At 41.3% G+C, this 15,664-nt stretch overlaps 1 protein-coding gene across 6 annotated transcripts in view; it reads right to left on the reverse strand.

Annotated features, from left to right (window-relative positions):
• The window catches only part of ARID1B (AT-rich interaction domain 1B), a 327,483-nt gene that overhangs the window by 55,676 nt on the left and 256,143 nt on the right, over nt 1-15,664 (reverse strand). For all 6 annotated transcript variants that reach the window (XM_083829046.1, XM_083829044.1, XM_083829042.1 and 3 more), the window contains 2 exons: nt 12,566-12,745; nt 5,805-6,132 (listed from right to left, as the gene is read on the reverse strand). In XM_083829046.1, coding sequence (XP_083685172.1) covers nt 5,805-6,132; nt 12,566-12,745 — 508 coding nt within the window. The remainder of the gene's footprint in view (nt 1-5,804; nt 6,133-12,565; nt 12,746-15,664) is intronic.

The following is a 15,664-nucleotide window of genomic DNA, read 5'->3' on the forward strand; positions in this document are numbered from 1 at the left end:
ACTTATCTCTTAATACACTTAATACCAAATTCTAGCATAGAATAGAAAGTTTTGAGTTCTGTGACTGAAGGGCAGATTGATCAGCTAGTATGATCCTGCAGCCCTTGTTTTCCCTGAATTTGGGGGAACAACTCAAGTCAGAGCCAGCCCCGTGGCTCCATGAAGCCTTACTTAGTGGTAGTAGACTCTAAGGGCCTCTGTATTCCTGAGGACTTATCTTGTCAAGCTGCCAGTGAACTAAAAATCTGGAAGTTAAAAAATCTACTTCTCTACAGCTGGACAGGAAATTCAGAGTTTTTATGTTTTAGAATCATGGAAAGCACACATATGTGTATCGTCTATGATTACTCACCTTTTGTAATGCACTTTGCTCAAATTATGGTGAGCCAACTGCTGAGCAGTTTAGACAGAACCACGTTTTAAAGTGCCTAAAAATATGTCAAAGCAATGCAACACCATATATTACTACAGAGACTGAACACCATCTCTCAGGTGGCATAGGGAACAGTGAACAATAATGTAAATATCCATCTTAGATTTAGCAACCCGATCACCAGGATTTAAAATGGCCAGAGGTTGCAAATTGCTAAGCTGGATCCCAATTCCTCTCTTTAATAAACTACTATGTCTAAATTGTCTTCTCTAAAATCAATGAAATTGAATTCTAAATTCATTCAATCTATATTAAAAAAAATTGCTTTAATTTACAAAATTGGAACATGCAATCCCAAGAAGCATATTAAAATAGAATTCACTGAGTTCAAAAACACTGCATTCAAAGACAGGATTGCTGCTCTTGTAGGCACATCAAAACTCATTTTAAAGTAATTAGTTCAGGTATTGATAACTGTAGTTGCACCAGCAAAAGGCTCATTTACCCATCTAGTTGGATGTGTACTTTATTGCCAGCTAGTACAGACTTAAGTCTTCCTAAGGCCACGCTGCTAACAATGTTATAAGGTGGCTATTTCACAACCATTTTCTTTTTATTTCCATATACCCCAGTCACATCTTCAACTGTTAAGACATACTCAGAATGACACTCCCTGCTGGCAGAAACGTACTGAACATGATGTTGACAAGCACGTAGCTCCAAAAATGTCTATTGACTTCAGTTGTCAAACTAACAATCAATTCTCTAACATCTGTACTGCGCATTTACTGTTGCAGTAAACATAAAAGCTCACTGTGAACAAACAGTTCCCAGAAGTTTCAAGATGAGCATCCACGAACTGAGGAACTCATAACTGGCTAGAGTTTTGAGAAGATACTGGCTAAATTTGCTGCCTTTCACATCCCCACTAGCAGAGAAAATGCTATCTTGTTTGTTTAAAATGCTTGATTTTACTGAAGGATCACTGTGTTGCAGATCTGTACACACATAAATATTTATATATCACTATAAATATGTCTATCGTTGCACGAACTATAGTGTCCTGAAAGATGTAATATTTTGAAACCATCTTGTCTTTAGAGGTCTCCACTGAGTTGCGACCTCCAACCAGCCTCTGGTGTCCTGGCCAGCGCTAACAGAAGTTACCAAAAGTATTTGCTTGGAGTTCAGTGGATATATTAGGCCTTCAATGTACAGTCCTTATCAGTCAACAGGTGTGTTGCAACCAAGAAACAAAAAGGAAAACACAATTTTGCAGTTCCTTCACACTGTCTTCCTGAAAATAAGTAGAATTACAATACAGTGTATTAGAGAGTTACTTTGCGTAGCCTGTTGTAAACTGTTACCAAGACCAAGCTTAAACATCCTCGGCAGTGTGAAACCACAGATATTGCTGGTCCAACAAAGAGATCTCTGAAAGACTTCTCTTTTTTTAGCCTGACACGTGAGATCTCATTTGGGAAATGCTGGCCTGGGTGCATGGGAAGGTAGTACATTGTAAGATTTTAGGTTACAGGAAAGGTGTTCTGTAGCTGTAGGAAGCAATCCAAGCTTAATATAGAGCTGATCTCCTGGTGAGGTCAAAGGCTAACTCAAAGGGTGTAAGCCTACTATCTTCCACATCCACTGCTTCTACTTTCATATTTTTATCTTTCCTAAATAAGAGTAGTGGTCTGCACTGATGATGATACCTAGGTATAACCAGCTGACACTTAGATCTTGATCATCTAGCCCTTGTTAACTAACATTGATTTTCTGCCCCAGTGGAAGTGATTTCATTCTGATGCATGCCATTTAAATTCATTTTACACAGCTGCTTAATGTGGCTTGGCAAAGCAGAGGCAAACCAGCTTTCTATGTCTAAATGAGACTCCTGAGTTGGTAAAGGACAAATCCTGTGGATTAGCAGCTGAAGATAAATTTCTCTCCCCTATTGATATTTGGCTACTGATTCAACAAGTTGACCTTGAAGGGGATCACAACCAACTTGTACAGAAATACTGCTGTGTAACCATGACTCTGACACAACCATTTCATTTTCCCCTTAATTCCACATAGAGGGGTGTGTTTTGTGGTAATGAAAACCCAACAGTTTGTGAACTCCACAGCTGAATCTTATCAACTCAAGACATACAAAGAAAAAGGCTGGATATTATTCAAGCATTTTGGCATATAACAGTAGATGTCTTTTCAATTAGAGAAAATAGTATGGTGCAAGTTTTCTCCCATTTCACTGATTTCTGCCTTTTAAACAGAAGAACCAGTAGACTTCTGTTTTCATTTTTTGTTTTGCTTTTTACTTTTTCATGTGCACATATATGAATGATGTTATTAATGAAAAGAAAAAAAACACAACACAAACAAAAGCAGCTATAGAAAACTGGTGATTGAAACTTGTTAATAACCATGAAGGCAGCAGTAATCTGGGTATTACAGATTTCCTACAGAGGTAATAAATGAAGTAATCTGATGGCAGGGAAGTCCATGAAACATGAATCTCAAGTGAAACTAGACAAGGTTGTGAGCAAGCAACAGGCTAGGAGCCAGTGTAGATACATTCTCCCTGTGCTTTAACTTATAATATGGTTACAGAAATCACAGTTGGAAGGACTTTGTTGAAAAAACAGTAGCTACATTTCAGGCAATGTTTTGGACCGAATACCTAATGCTCCTAAAAATCCTTTTAGCTACTGGCTGAAATTTTTCAAAGATGTTCACACTCAATTACAGTGTAATAAAACTTCAAAGAAATTTCAAAACTTCAAAATCCCATTAAGAAATCCTGTCATCACTTCTGCAGTAAATCACGTCAGAAAGGTATCACGCTTTGGGGGAGTGGCTCACTGCTGAGACCATAATGACAAAAACATTAACAAGTCAGGAGAATGACGTTGCACAGCCCTGCTGCGAGGCAAAAACATCACCAAAAGGGGAGAGAGATGATGCCTGGGTTGCAGGGAGGATGGGGAGAGAGGGGGGAACCCATTCTTTCTTAGTGATGAGCTTCTTCATTTCCTTCTCAGGCATGAAGGAAGCAAAGCGCCAAAAGCTATGCAGAATGTCTGTGAAAGAGAGGCATGCGCATTTTCACCATACTCTGACAGTGTTGTTAGTAAAAAGATAACAAAAAACTAAATCCCCTCTATAATGCAAGTATGTGTGTATCTTTCACATGGTTCTTATATTCCTTCAGCTGCCAGATGGCATGTTCATAAACATTAAAAAAAAAAAATGCCAAGGCCGCACAGCAAGTCCAGTTTGTATAGCTACCTGCTGGTACTGACCAGGCTGGTGCATCACGGGAGCCTCAGTGTTGCCGTAGGTGGGGTGCTGTGAAGAAAACATGGGGCGTCCGCCAGCCCCAGCCTGGCTGGGATAAGCAGGCGACCTAATGTACGGTGGCCTAAAGCAGAACAAAAGAACAGCCTCTTTGGATTTGCTCGGTATCACAAATACGAATCACTGACAAGTACTTTCCTTCCATGTACAAGAGAAGGAGGACTTGCAGGAACAGCCAGAAGCCATTGCGCTTTCTCCCCTACAGATGACTTGAGATTGAGGGGAAAACAACGTGCTTGCAACCTCGTGGCATCAGAGGGGGGTGACAAGTTTTGCTCAATTTGCAGTTTATAAATGGCCCTATATATAGCCAGTATTTGCAATAGGTATTTGATGAGTGCATTTCCTCTACAGGTGCTGGATCACTGGAATGAGTGTTCTGTGATGAAAAGGCTCTGAAATGGTGCATTTTTGCCCAGGCAAAGCTAGAATCCAAAAGCAGTTCTACAAAACTGACCTGGGAGGAAGGTTTGAGAGATAGGAGCGGTGATCGGTTAATCTAGTTTTTGATCAAACACCACACACTATGCCCGAAGTGTAAACTGAATCACAACCAAATACCTTGTACTTATTACAAACCAAGTCTTGCTGCAAACACCAACAAATATGTCCTTTTCCTTTCATTATGTGGTTATAAAGAAAGTGTCCCTGCAGCTGCAGCGATGGCCCATTTATTCCTTCTTGCCTGACCTATCAGCGTACAGCCTAACCAGCCAGCCAGAAGCAGGCTTCTGTAAATCTGACCAGACAGGTCTGTTAAAACACCCAACACAAGCAAGAGACTGCTGGTTCACAAATATCTGCAGAAGCATGGTCTATTTTAAAGGAGTGTGGTTCTGTCTCTCTGTAGAAGAACACGAAGTGCACTAAATTTACTGTTATTGTTTCAGAAGTTTGCTGTTGCTTATCACCAGAAGCCACCTGCCTTCCAAATTCACAAAGCAAGAAAGCAACAGATAGAGGGATACATTAACTTGCTGTTTTTGTTTCTACATTGTGTCTTGGAATCACAGCAACTCTTGTGTCCAGAAACACTGGTCTTGAATGATAAATACCTGTATGTGTGTATGTGTACATGTGTATGCATATGCATAAATGAATGCAAGATGCTTGATACGCACACACACATAAACTCGCTTAGCAGAACAGTAGAACCAGCTTTGTGTAATTCTCAAATGTAATGGAACTTCTCTTAACACACACACAAAAAAAAAGATAAATAAAGCAGGAATTATTTCAGTCCAGGGAAATGTGGAAATTACTTCATCCGAAAATTTCCCAGAAAATATGATTTCACTGTAAGTATTCAGTCATCTTAATAACCATGGACAGAAAAACTCCTTTGCCAAAATCCATGCACAAATGGCAGTATGCAGTTATGCTGTCCAAAGGGGAGACAAGAAGCCAGACAGTGGCTCCAGCCTCCACAATCCTGAATTTGCAGGTTCTCTCTTACAGATGCATAGGTGGCAGTTATCAACTCCAGATAACTACACATTGATTTTATGCCTCCTTCTGCCTTTCCCCTCCAGCTGCTACCCTCAGCATGCCTGCCTAGGAACAAGAACATCCCGCAGAAGAGAACTGTCATCATGGCTGCCGCTCACAACGTGGGCAGTAAGCACAAGACTTGATGGGCAGCTTCATAAGCTTCCTTACTCCCTGGCAGGGGCAAGCTGCCAGGGACGTGCTGGCCCTCTCTCTACCAAAGATCAAACACACATATCCAGCTCGTGGGTTTCAAGTTGTACAGGGCTTGTTTTCAACTCCTAATGTCACCACAACCCTGTGGGTTTTCCTAAAGCCTACAGTGCCAAGAACCAAAATGGAAGTGGCTGTCATCTTCGTCATCACAGCTGCTTTTTAAGAGTGTAACTCAAATATCCAACGGCATGCTTTCCTCTTGCATTTAAAGAAAATATTCTTCCCACACACCATCTCCTCTCAGAGACAGGGGCACAGACAGAACATGTATAAATGCATATGCGTGCACCTCTACAGCACCGTTGCTTCAGAAATTATAAAGAAAAGCACTGCCACTCGTTTCAACTCCTTTCACCTGGTTGCATACCTGCTCTGAGCGGAGTTCGCAGCAGCCTGCATCACTGCAGCAGCTGCCTCCTGTGCCTTACGGTTCACAGTTGGCATGGGTGGGCCCATCCCGGGGCCTCCCTGCTGAGACATGCCAGGAGAATTGGGGGTCATACTGCTCATGTTTCCAGGAAATGGTCTGCTCTGCATCCCAGCTGATGGCATCCGTCCCAGGGGCATGGTACTACAAGGCTGGCTTGGCCCCTGTCCATGCATCTGACTGTTGGCATTTATACCCATGCCGGGTCCTGGGCCACTGTAGCTTGTGTTGGGCACGCCAGTGTATGTTGGTGGTCTGGAGTAGTTTCCTAAACAAAATGATAAAAAGAACAGAGAATAACATTAAGCTTTCGAGCAAATATTTCTGTTCAGGACATTAGCAGCTGCAGAAGTGACACATACGAACTGAAGGGAACCATGCAGGACCCAAGTCGGAGTGACTTTGTCGCCATGAGGACAGGCATGGAACGGGACAAGCTGCCCAAAGACGCTGTTTGGATTCCCCTGAGACCCATCTGGATAAAGTCCTGAGTAACCTGCTCTGATATCACATCTGACCCCGATTAGAATACAAGATTGGCCTAGAAAATCTCCTGAGCACCTTTCCAACCTGAATTATCCTATGAACACCATTTCCACGTACCCTTAAACATTTTCTGCCTAATAAATGTCATGGGATAACAGCAGATACAGAAAAACATGGCCTCCAGAGGGTTAACAACACAGCACACAGTACAAAAACGCCTTGTGCAGTAGAGATACACGGCATGTAAGAAGCCCATTACAAAAGCTCAAAAGAGAGTCTTACTTTTGTAATTTCATGTCCTCATTCTTCACCTTCCTGCAATTTCTGCAACAGGCTATTCTCACTGGATCCTTGCTCCTAACCATTCCGTCCACTTGTGTCAGAGATGCTTTGGACTGACCTATTGCCAGGCCCTTAGGAACATTCCCTCTCCCTCCCACCCTCACCCTGGTAAGTGAAAAGCTTGGCTCTGCCAGCAACGAGTGTCTTAGCTCACAGCGCAGTTCTTCTGGGGAAACTAGTATTACAGGAGTAATCAGCAATACTACAAAGATGCTAATATAAAGAGGTGCCTTAGGAAGGATGGCATGAAAACCTGGCTGACCCCAGTCTCCATTGTCACCGGAACCAACTACACCACTTGCAGCAGCTTAAATTGAGCACTTGATTACCTGAGTACTGACTTTCCTATCGTATTGAGAGCTAAGAAAAAGTAAGTATATGGCATTCAGAGTTTTAGAAACAGATCCAAACAGCATGAGAAAAGAAAAAAAAATGGTAAAGATACGACAGAAAAGTATTTTAAGAAACGGATCGCATTACACTACTTCGGTCATCAGATTTGACTCGTCTTTATTTCCATCTCATCCAGATTAGTGGAAATGTGACCCATTCCCTCCCCGTGGGATGCCTCAGAGCAGAGTTTCCTGACTACTCTTAGATATTCCCACGCTCGTTTGAAGGCGGCAGCCAGTGGACTCTTCCTGAGCGTGGAAATCAGCTACATCTTTCCTCAGGCCTCAGCTACCAGGCAGAGGAGTCAGCGGCATGCAACTCCTCATTATATTTAAAATAAATATATTAATTCAGCATTTGAATGCACACATAATTAATTCATACGCTCCTGCTGCTGTGCTTTGGCTAATCCTCCCCTCCTCCCCACCCAGCAACTGACTCACTCTGGTACAAGTTCTCTTCAGCAAAAACATGTGTGACCTACGCTTTCCAAGGAAATGGAACAATGCTTCACTTCTGTTTTAGAAACCAAATTTGTCCATGCGTGGTTTTTTTTTCGCAGAAGGATCCACGATATGTGGTTTAACAGAGATGAAAGGCTCCAGATTCAGCTGTGTGATGACTTCAGACCGCCCTGTCTTTTCTTCTCCTCCTCTAGGCTCAGCTGCTGCCAGCTGACCGTTTGCTGTGCAGCGAGCCATCGCTCCTAACCAGAGTTCTGTTTGCTGAGACCTGCTCAAGCCACACCTCTGATCCAACCTATGTGCCTGTATATGCCCACAAACCAAAGGGCTTGTTAGTTTCTTACTGCTCTGCTTAGTGTTAAACCTGCAACACAGAACTTGGATGTTGCTCTGGTTTCCCAGTTGCTTTCTGCAAGAAAAATACAATGCAGTAAGGTGGAGTGTATGTACGCTCGAGGATTACATGCACCCAGTTAACACATTTTATGTACGTGCTATTAGAAACACTGCTTCCAAAAGTGAAGCAAATTCACTCCCTGCACTAGCAGACCTGATATCCATAATCACTGGGAGCTACTGTCAGTCCAATTTACATAAAGCCAATTTGTTTTGTCAGTTCAGCTCTACAAAGTACGGTTCAGCAGCACACTTGGAGGAGCAAACACCAATGCTGAACACTATTGCTGTTTTGATGCTATTTTGAATTGGGACATAAAATCTCTTCTTTCATGTTTTGGCTTCTCCAGCATAAGCACAACACAGAAAAAAAAAGCAGTGGAATCTTCTCCACAAAAATATGTGGCTCAGTTAAAATAGCTCCTAATCATTCATCTCCAGGGATACACGTCCAAGAGCACAGGGAAGTGGTATCTTCTCAGTAAGGAAAACAAGTTTCAATGTTTTTTCCATGTTTTTTTTTTTTCCTAAGCATTTCCTCAATACCTCAAGTACTAGCTATTCTTATACCTTTCCCAGACCACAAAAAAGGCAAAATAAAAGCCAAACAAAATACAAGAGGAATTGCCAGGAATGAGGAGTAAAATCTTATTTCCATGTTTCTCTAATAGATTAGTAATTTGTTGGCAGTGGCTTTGACAGAAAACAGATGGATGCAGCATTAAACACAATGAATGCAGCAGATGCTAGGCCAGCCCACATCAGCTGGACGTGTCAGGCAGCCAAGTCCAAGAGCCCACACTTTTCAAGTGGGTACAAGCCTGGCAACAGCGGCTGTACAATACCGCTGAACAACTCCTCCCCTCCATATCAAAGGGATTTTTGATTCCAGCTCCCCCAACCAGAGCAGAATTGTGCCCACAGACACGGTGTCTCAAATGAATCAGAAAAAAAACAACATGGTAACTGGAATCAGGAGGAAAAAAAGAAGCATAGTGAAGATAAAACATGAAAAAGCCTACTAACAACCTGCCAAAGACAGATGTTCATGCTTACTGCTGAAACTTCAGTCCACTTTGTCCAGGTTTGCTGAACAAAGTGCTCTGATACCTTGCCATTTCCAGGGGAGCCAAAGAGAGGGCAATGTGAGAGCTGCCTGCTAGCTTTGCTTTCTGCTTTAGGGAGAGAGGTCAGATTCATGGTATTAAAAATAGTATCTAAAAGACATTTTAGAATTGTTTATATGTTCACTTAACCATCAAGTTTTCCCCATACAGATAGAGACAATTTAAATATATTGTGCTGAACTCCTTGTAAAGTATTTCACCTAGGGGAATTCAGTAGGCATGGCTGGTTTTTAAGTCTTAACTCCACGGACTGTAGCACGTGTGGGACTGAACTCAGAGGTCCAGACTCTCAAAATAGTTAGGGCAGCTCATCCTTAAGATGCTACCACTTTGAAATCTAGGCTCTTGAAATCAGTGGGAGCAAGATATCAAAGTGCTTCTGTGAAATGAGTTCAACATTAAAGTTACAGTCCAACATTAGAGGTTACAAAGTACAAATACTCATTCATATTACTTTACCACAAACAAAAGGGTGTTTAACTTACCATGAAGTTTTGGGGTTTGGGTTCAAATACATTCACTAGTGGTTCTTCTCTTTGTTATACCCAAACAGAACAGTGTTACTGCTGAATTCAGCAGGAAAAGGTAGGGAGATGGGATGCATTTCCGACAGCTTTTACGGATCCGCAGTAAGTTTTTTTCTGCCCTGGTTTTAAAAGATCCAACTGACTGTAGTATCTGACTGCTCTCCCGAGTGCATTTAAAGGACATTTTGCTGTGACAGCAGTTTGATACTCGGGTCATAGTCCAGAGCTTCATTAGCTCACAAGCTAGATGTTGCCCAAATACAAAACCGAAAGGCTGTTGCTTTCAGCTCCGATTCTCACTTTGCTTCTTTTTATTCTTGGGGACAGAAAACTGCTGGGAGTTAACCAAAAATTAAACTACTGTTCTGTACTCTATGCTCCTGTTTTATATCACAGACATATAGAAGTGTGCAGCCAAAGCCATTTTTTATTTTTGTGGGAAATGCTTTCACAGCATTGGGCTAGGTCTCCAGTCCAGAATTGCTTCCTGGGCAAATATGTTTTACTCTTTTTATAGATCTAAATGTCATGTAAACACACGGAGAACAAATAAATCAACTATATGCATCTGATGGATCATTCTGCTCTTCTGAACTGTGGGTTAATTCTTCCAACTCAAACTTACTGGTGTAGTCTTCACCACAGCGAGCAATTCCATTGCAGAGAAAGACAGCAGACTTAAGCGTTAGTTTCCAGGACTGAACACATAGCAAAATACAATATTTAGACTATGATTAAACTCAACATTTAAGCTTAATGTCACAAAATGCTTTGACACATATATAAAAATACAAGTAGACCTATCCAACTCAGCCAATGCTTAACAATATTCTGGAGGAAGGCCTATGTGAGTAAAATGAGAAAAGCAAACAAAATCCTTGAGAATTACTGTAGTTTAATAATTTAAGAACTAGTCTGCAACCCAGGTGATTTTTAATATATTTGTTATTTTGGCAATAAAAAGTAAATGGGGATACAGTATTATAAATTCATCAACACCGGCATATAATTGTGCTTTGTAAGAGGGTATGTTAAGAGATGTAATTACAGATTACTTTCATTAAAAATAAAAAATGCTATTAAAATCTCAAATCCAGGTAAGTACATGACTGAAATATCATCATATTCATCCCAGTATTTTATTAAGGGTCACATTCACCCAGTGAAAACGCAGTATTCTTCTGCTCTATTTGTTACCTGTAGAGCTTAAAGCCTGCAGGGCCCTAATTTTATGATGACCAGTGCACAGGATCACTAGTACTCTCTGAGAGCTGGCAGAAGAACATGCTTTTCATCCATCACACTATTCACCAGACCCCTCTGAAACGGCCTGTTAATGACAATGATGCTCATTTTCTTCCTGCCCCTCAAGTTCACTTTTTAATAGCTGTTTCTTCCTGACCACGACCCATAAAATCATTACATAGGCACTTTCATCTACAGCGAGAGGAAAAGAACTGCTGAACTCAAGCAAAAAAGAAAGTAGTATTCGGCGTGTTACTTAAATGCATTGATTTAGTACAAAAACCTTTCCACTCAATCAGTGTGGATGGCTAATGTTTTACTGCACTTGACACCCACTATTCCCATGGTTCGGAATCTCAGCAGCAGCCGTACAGCTGGAAGTCAGGATAGCACATCATAAATCCACTGGATTTTTACCAGTTAAGCTAGTTGCTCTCTGTGCAGATAAAAATAAGCACTTGGACAGCATTTTATGGCCACAAAACGCTTTCCAAATAAAAGGAAAGCACCAGTCAACTGGAGTTGGGTAATTAATCTTCACACATGGCTATAAGGCATTACTAGCCCCATTTTACAGTTAAGGAAAGCAAAGCAGAGAAATGAATCTACTTGCCTAAGTTGAAAGATGGAGTAAAAGGCAGAGCCAAAATTAGAAAGTAGAAGAGTTTGGCTTGTAGCCCTGTGCTCAGAAGACTAAAACAAATGCAACCCAGAGATGAAAAAAAAAGGAAAATTGCATAGGGCAGCAAGATGCCCTTCAAACAACAGAACTAGTTCTCAGAAACCCTGGAGACCGAAATAACCATCCTTGCTAGCATGGGCAAGCCACTGGGCCCTTATGGAATTTCCCATTTCTGGTTCCAATCCTTTTTAACGATTTTTAATAAGAAAGAAATAGTAGAAATTGCTGAAATAGGAGAGGTTCTTGATGTACCTTTAAAGAAAATACTTCCCCTTATATATTCTGCAGCTTGACTTGAAGTTCATTAAACCTCTAAACAGATGCATACTTTATAGGGGTTATCCATTAAAGGCAAAACAACAGACAAGTTCAAGGTTGCATACATTGAACATCCAGGGGCAGAAATTGTTTCTTCTGTTTTTGTTTTAGTCCTTCAACAATTTTGTCAAACAAGCAAAATAAAAGGAACTGTCTCTCTCAGTCTGAAGGGTTAGTTAAAATTCACAAACCGTATGCATTAGAGCTCAATATTATATTCCCACAGTAGCCACTGTATTATTATGCTCGTTAGAAGACTTTAACCCTCGCAGTCACTGCACTATCTCAGATTGGCCGTGGGATTCCATCTAAGAAAAGAAGTCCTATTTTGGGATTGGCGTTCGGACCCTTATTCCATGCGTGGTCAAACTCAGTTTCATCGCAGACATGACATGCTAGGCCTCCTAAACAATAGCCCTGGCAATGCAACAGATTCATCACTTCCTTGCTCAGTTTATCATCACTATTTTTATACAAAGGTGCTAATAACAGAAACAGTTTCTTCCACAAGGTGTACCTCCATCTCTGAATGACCTTTTTTTTTTAAAGGACGGGGCATGGGGGTTTTGTTTGTATGTGGATTTAATTTATTTATTTATTTATATTTTTATTAAGTCACACACCTATCTGTCTTCTTATATACATCTCTCTCTTTTTTTTTTTTTTACAAACATATATATGTATATGAAAATATGATAAGTATTAGCAGCAAGGATTTTACCTTGTGGTCCATACTGGCTCATCTGAGGCCCATAAGTACCACTTGAATTACTCTGCTGAAAGCTACCAATTCCAGGATGCACTTGGCCTCCAGGTGAGGGGTGTGGTGACATGGAAGGTCCAGTTTGTTGAGGTCCATACTGTGACATTTGGGGGTTCCTCTGTATGCCTGCCATAAAACCTAAATGGAAAAAAGCACCAAAGTAAAATTTAATATTAATGTGACTGTTCTTTATTTAAGAAATCCTTGACATTCCAGAAACAAACAAAAAACAAACAAAACTCCTTAGTTATTTTCAGACTAAAAATATCCAGAAAACCAGTATTGTTCATACAACAAAAATAAATGCACCTCAAAATCAGCAAAGCTGTCTCAGTAACCAAAACTTGTATACAAGCTTCACAGGCTTTTAGTTGTAAAAGAAAGACAGGGGAGTCCTGCTTAGTTACAAATGGCTGCTGATTTTAAAACTAGAACGATCTCTAGAAGAAAAAATAAAAAGGCAGATGTCTGCATTAACTAATAAATAGTAGTGAATTTGCCTGACTGATGATAGGAATATCATAACTTCCAAAAATACAGTTTGCTACTAAAATGCATACCTTCAGCCTACAAAAGTCCACTGTAAAGATTCCTATTGCCCACACATCCTCAGAAGCTAAAATCTCCCTTTACGTGAAGACCAGCCAAACCAGCCAGAAAAAAGGTCACTTTGGCTTATATCTATGCTCTAGGTCCTTCTTCCAGTCTGTCACCAGCATGTCTGTACTGCATTCTCTCTTCCTTCTCCTTTCATAAATGTATTAACGAATCCCAATTTAATTTAAGGTTCAAAAGCTGCAGCAAATACCTAGTAAAATGCTATAAAATCTGCAAACTTCATATAAAGGAACAGAACCAAGCCTAGTAAACGAGAGGTAGAAGAAGGTTTTTCTGTTTATTCTTCTTAGTTTTCGTAAAATGGGAGAAATCCTGCAATCCTGCCCATGAACCATCTATGAAGGGATGTTGGTTTTGTAGTATTTCACCCTGATAAGTTTTAGTGCTGCTTTCAGCGTTGAAGAGGACGTACTGATGAGACAGCAAGTTATTTTCCTATTTCTTGAGGAAATCCGTGTTCTTTCCTGTTCTGTTTGCATATTAAATTTCATCTTCGTATTTCTGTGGGGCAAAACAGGGGTATGCAGAGGCACAGTATTTGCTCTGCTGCAACCAGCTCCACGAAAGGCCTCCTGACGGCTCGCCTTGCCCAGGGAAGCGTGAGACACCACACATTGCTGTGAGGCAAGAAAACGTGCACGAGCAAATCTGCATTCTGGCCTGCCCTGAAGCTTGTCCAGGCACCCCTGCTTTGCCATAGCAGAGGGCTGAAACAGTGTTTGTGGAAGGCGCCTGTTTCCTCTCCCCTCCAGCGCTTTTAGTGGCGCGTGTGCGCGGAGGTCTGAAGTTGAAAGCCAAGGGAGACACCCGGCCTGTCAGCATTGGCTGGGCCTTTCCTTCCATCAGCGAAGGGACGGGAGAGAGGTAAGAACGAACGCCCTGACAGTCAGTGGATGACTGGATGCTGCTGAAAGGAGGATTAGAAAAAGCAGAATAAAAAAAACCTTATTTTTTGAGCTACATGCAGATGTGTGATCAAACTAGCACCTGAAAACGTCAAGGTACTACAGCTCCTCTGACTGGCGAGCTGCCTCCGCCGCCCCTGGGGACTGCAGGCAGCTCAAAGGTCTCCCCTCAGGGAGAAGACCACAGCTCCGATGAGCTCGTCCCAAAGGGAAAGGGGTAAGCTTGTTGTCCTAACACTGCTGCTACTGATGTGACACCAGTTGAACGACCTTCCTGGCTTTCTCCACGTCGCATGCCTGTTTGCAAACCCAAGACAAGGTGCTTTACAGAACGGGACAGTATCTCGAAGTTGTACAAATGGAAAGTGGTGTGTACTTTACCAGAAATTACGCTTTGAGTCCAAACAAAATATATAGCATATAGTTTTTGAGTCCTCCACAGACTTTTCTTCCATTAACATGTTTCTCCAGCCACCAAAACACCATCAAAGAGACAATAAGCTCAATGCCACAAGTTGTAGGGAAAGAAATGAGCACTAAGATGGCCTTGCTCCAACTGGTGCCCAGTTCTTTTGTACTATGAATAGTTCAACTCACAACATACTTAAACTCTAACAACCGTAACTTTGGGTAGGATATGCACAGAGTTTTCCTGACCTCAGACACCTGATTTGATCACACGTGAACTGTGAAGTCAGAGCTCGGCACCTGCTCTGAAGGAAGCCCAACCGTGCTCACTGGGAGAGGGCAAGCCAAGTAACTGAAGGAGAAATGGAGGCTTGGGAACTAGTAAATATTGGCACTTCACGCTTCTCTACACTTCTGCAAAGAAAAGCTCATATGAACTTCTCCCTTTAGCTTGATTTTGAAACAGACCCCTCTTTTTTTAAAATAGTTCCACTTTCACACAAATCTTATTATAAAGCCTATGTCTGCTTCTGACAGTACTATAACTAATTTAAAAACCTAATACAATCGTATGTCTGTAGGAAATAAATGCTCACATTCCAGACACATACACCATATATATATCACACTCACGGGATCCATTTAAATGAAAAATTTTGTACTGGTCGCACTAAGTTTTTTATTATAAAGATAGTAAACTCAGTCCTGTATCTAGTAAGAAGTGAGTGTTTTCTGTTCACCATGGGCCTTTTAATCTATGATAGATAACTTTGCAAACACTGTGTTAGTGATAGAGGGTTTTCAGCCCAGTTATGTTATCACAGGCCATACTTTTCTTAACACCACAAGGATGGATGACACACTGACAAGCTATAGCTTGCATGGGTTGCAGTGATTTCCAGTGGAGATGCTGAGGAACTGCTGGTCGTTGAGTCTAGTGGAGAACATGGACATCAGTTTTAGCCAGCTCTGCTGTTGTCAGAACAGCTCCTGAAGGGACTGGAGTAATAAATGGAATAAATGTTTCCACCCTGATGACCTCTTCTTCAGGAAAATTCTTCTCATCTGTTTCCGATGCTGTGGAGTGGACTGCCAGGCTATGTGCACAGTCATAAATAAAACACAT

Source organism: Anser anser (genome assembly GCF_964211835.1).
Source record: "Anser anser genome assembly, chromosome: 3".
NCBI classification, from domain to species: Eukaryota; Metazoa; Chordata; class Aves; order Anseriformes; family Anatidae; genus Anser; species Anser anser.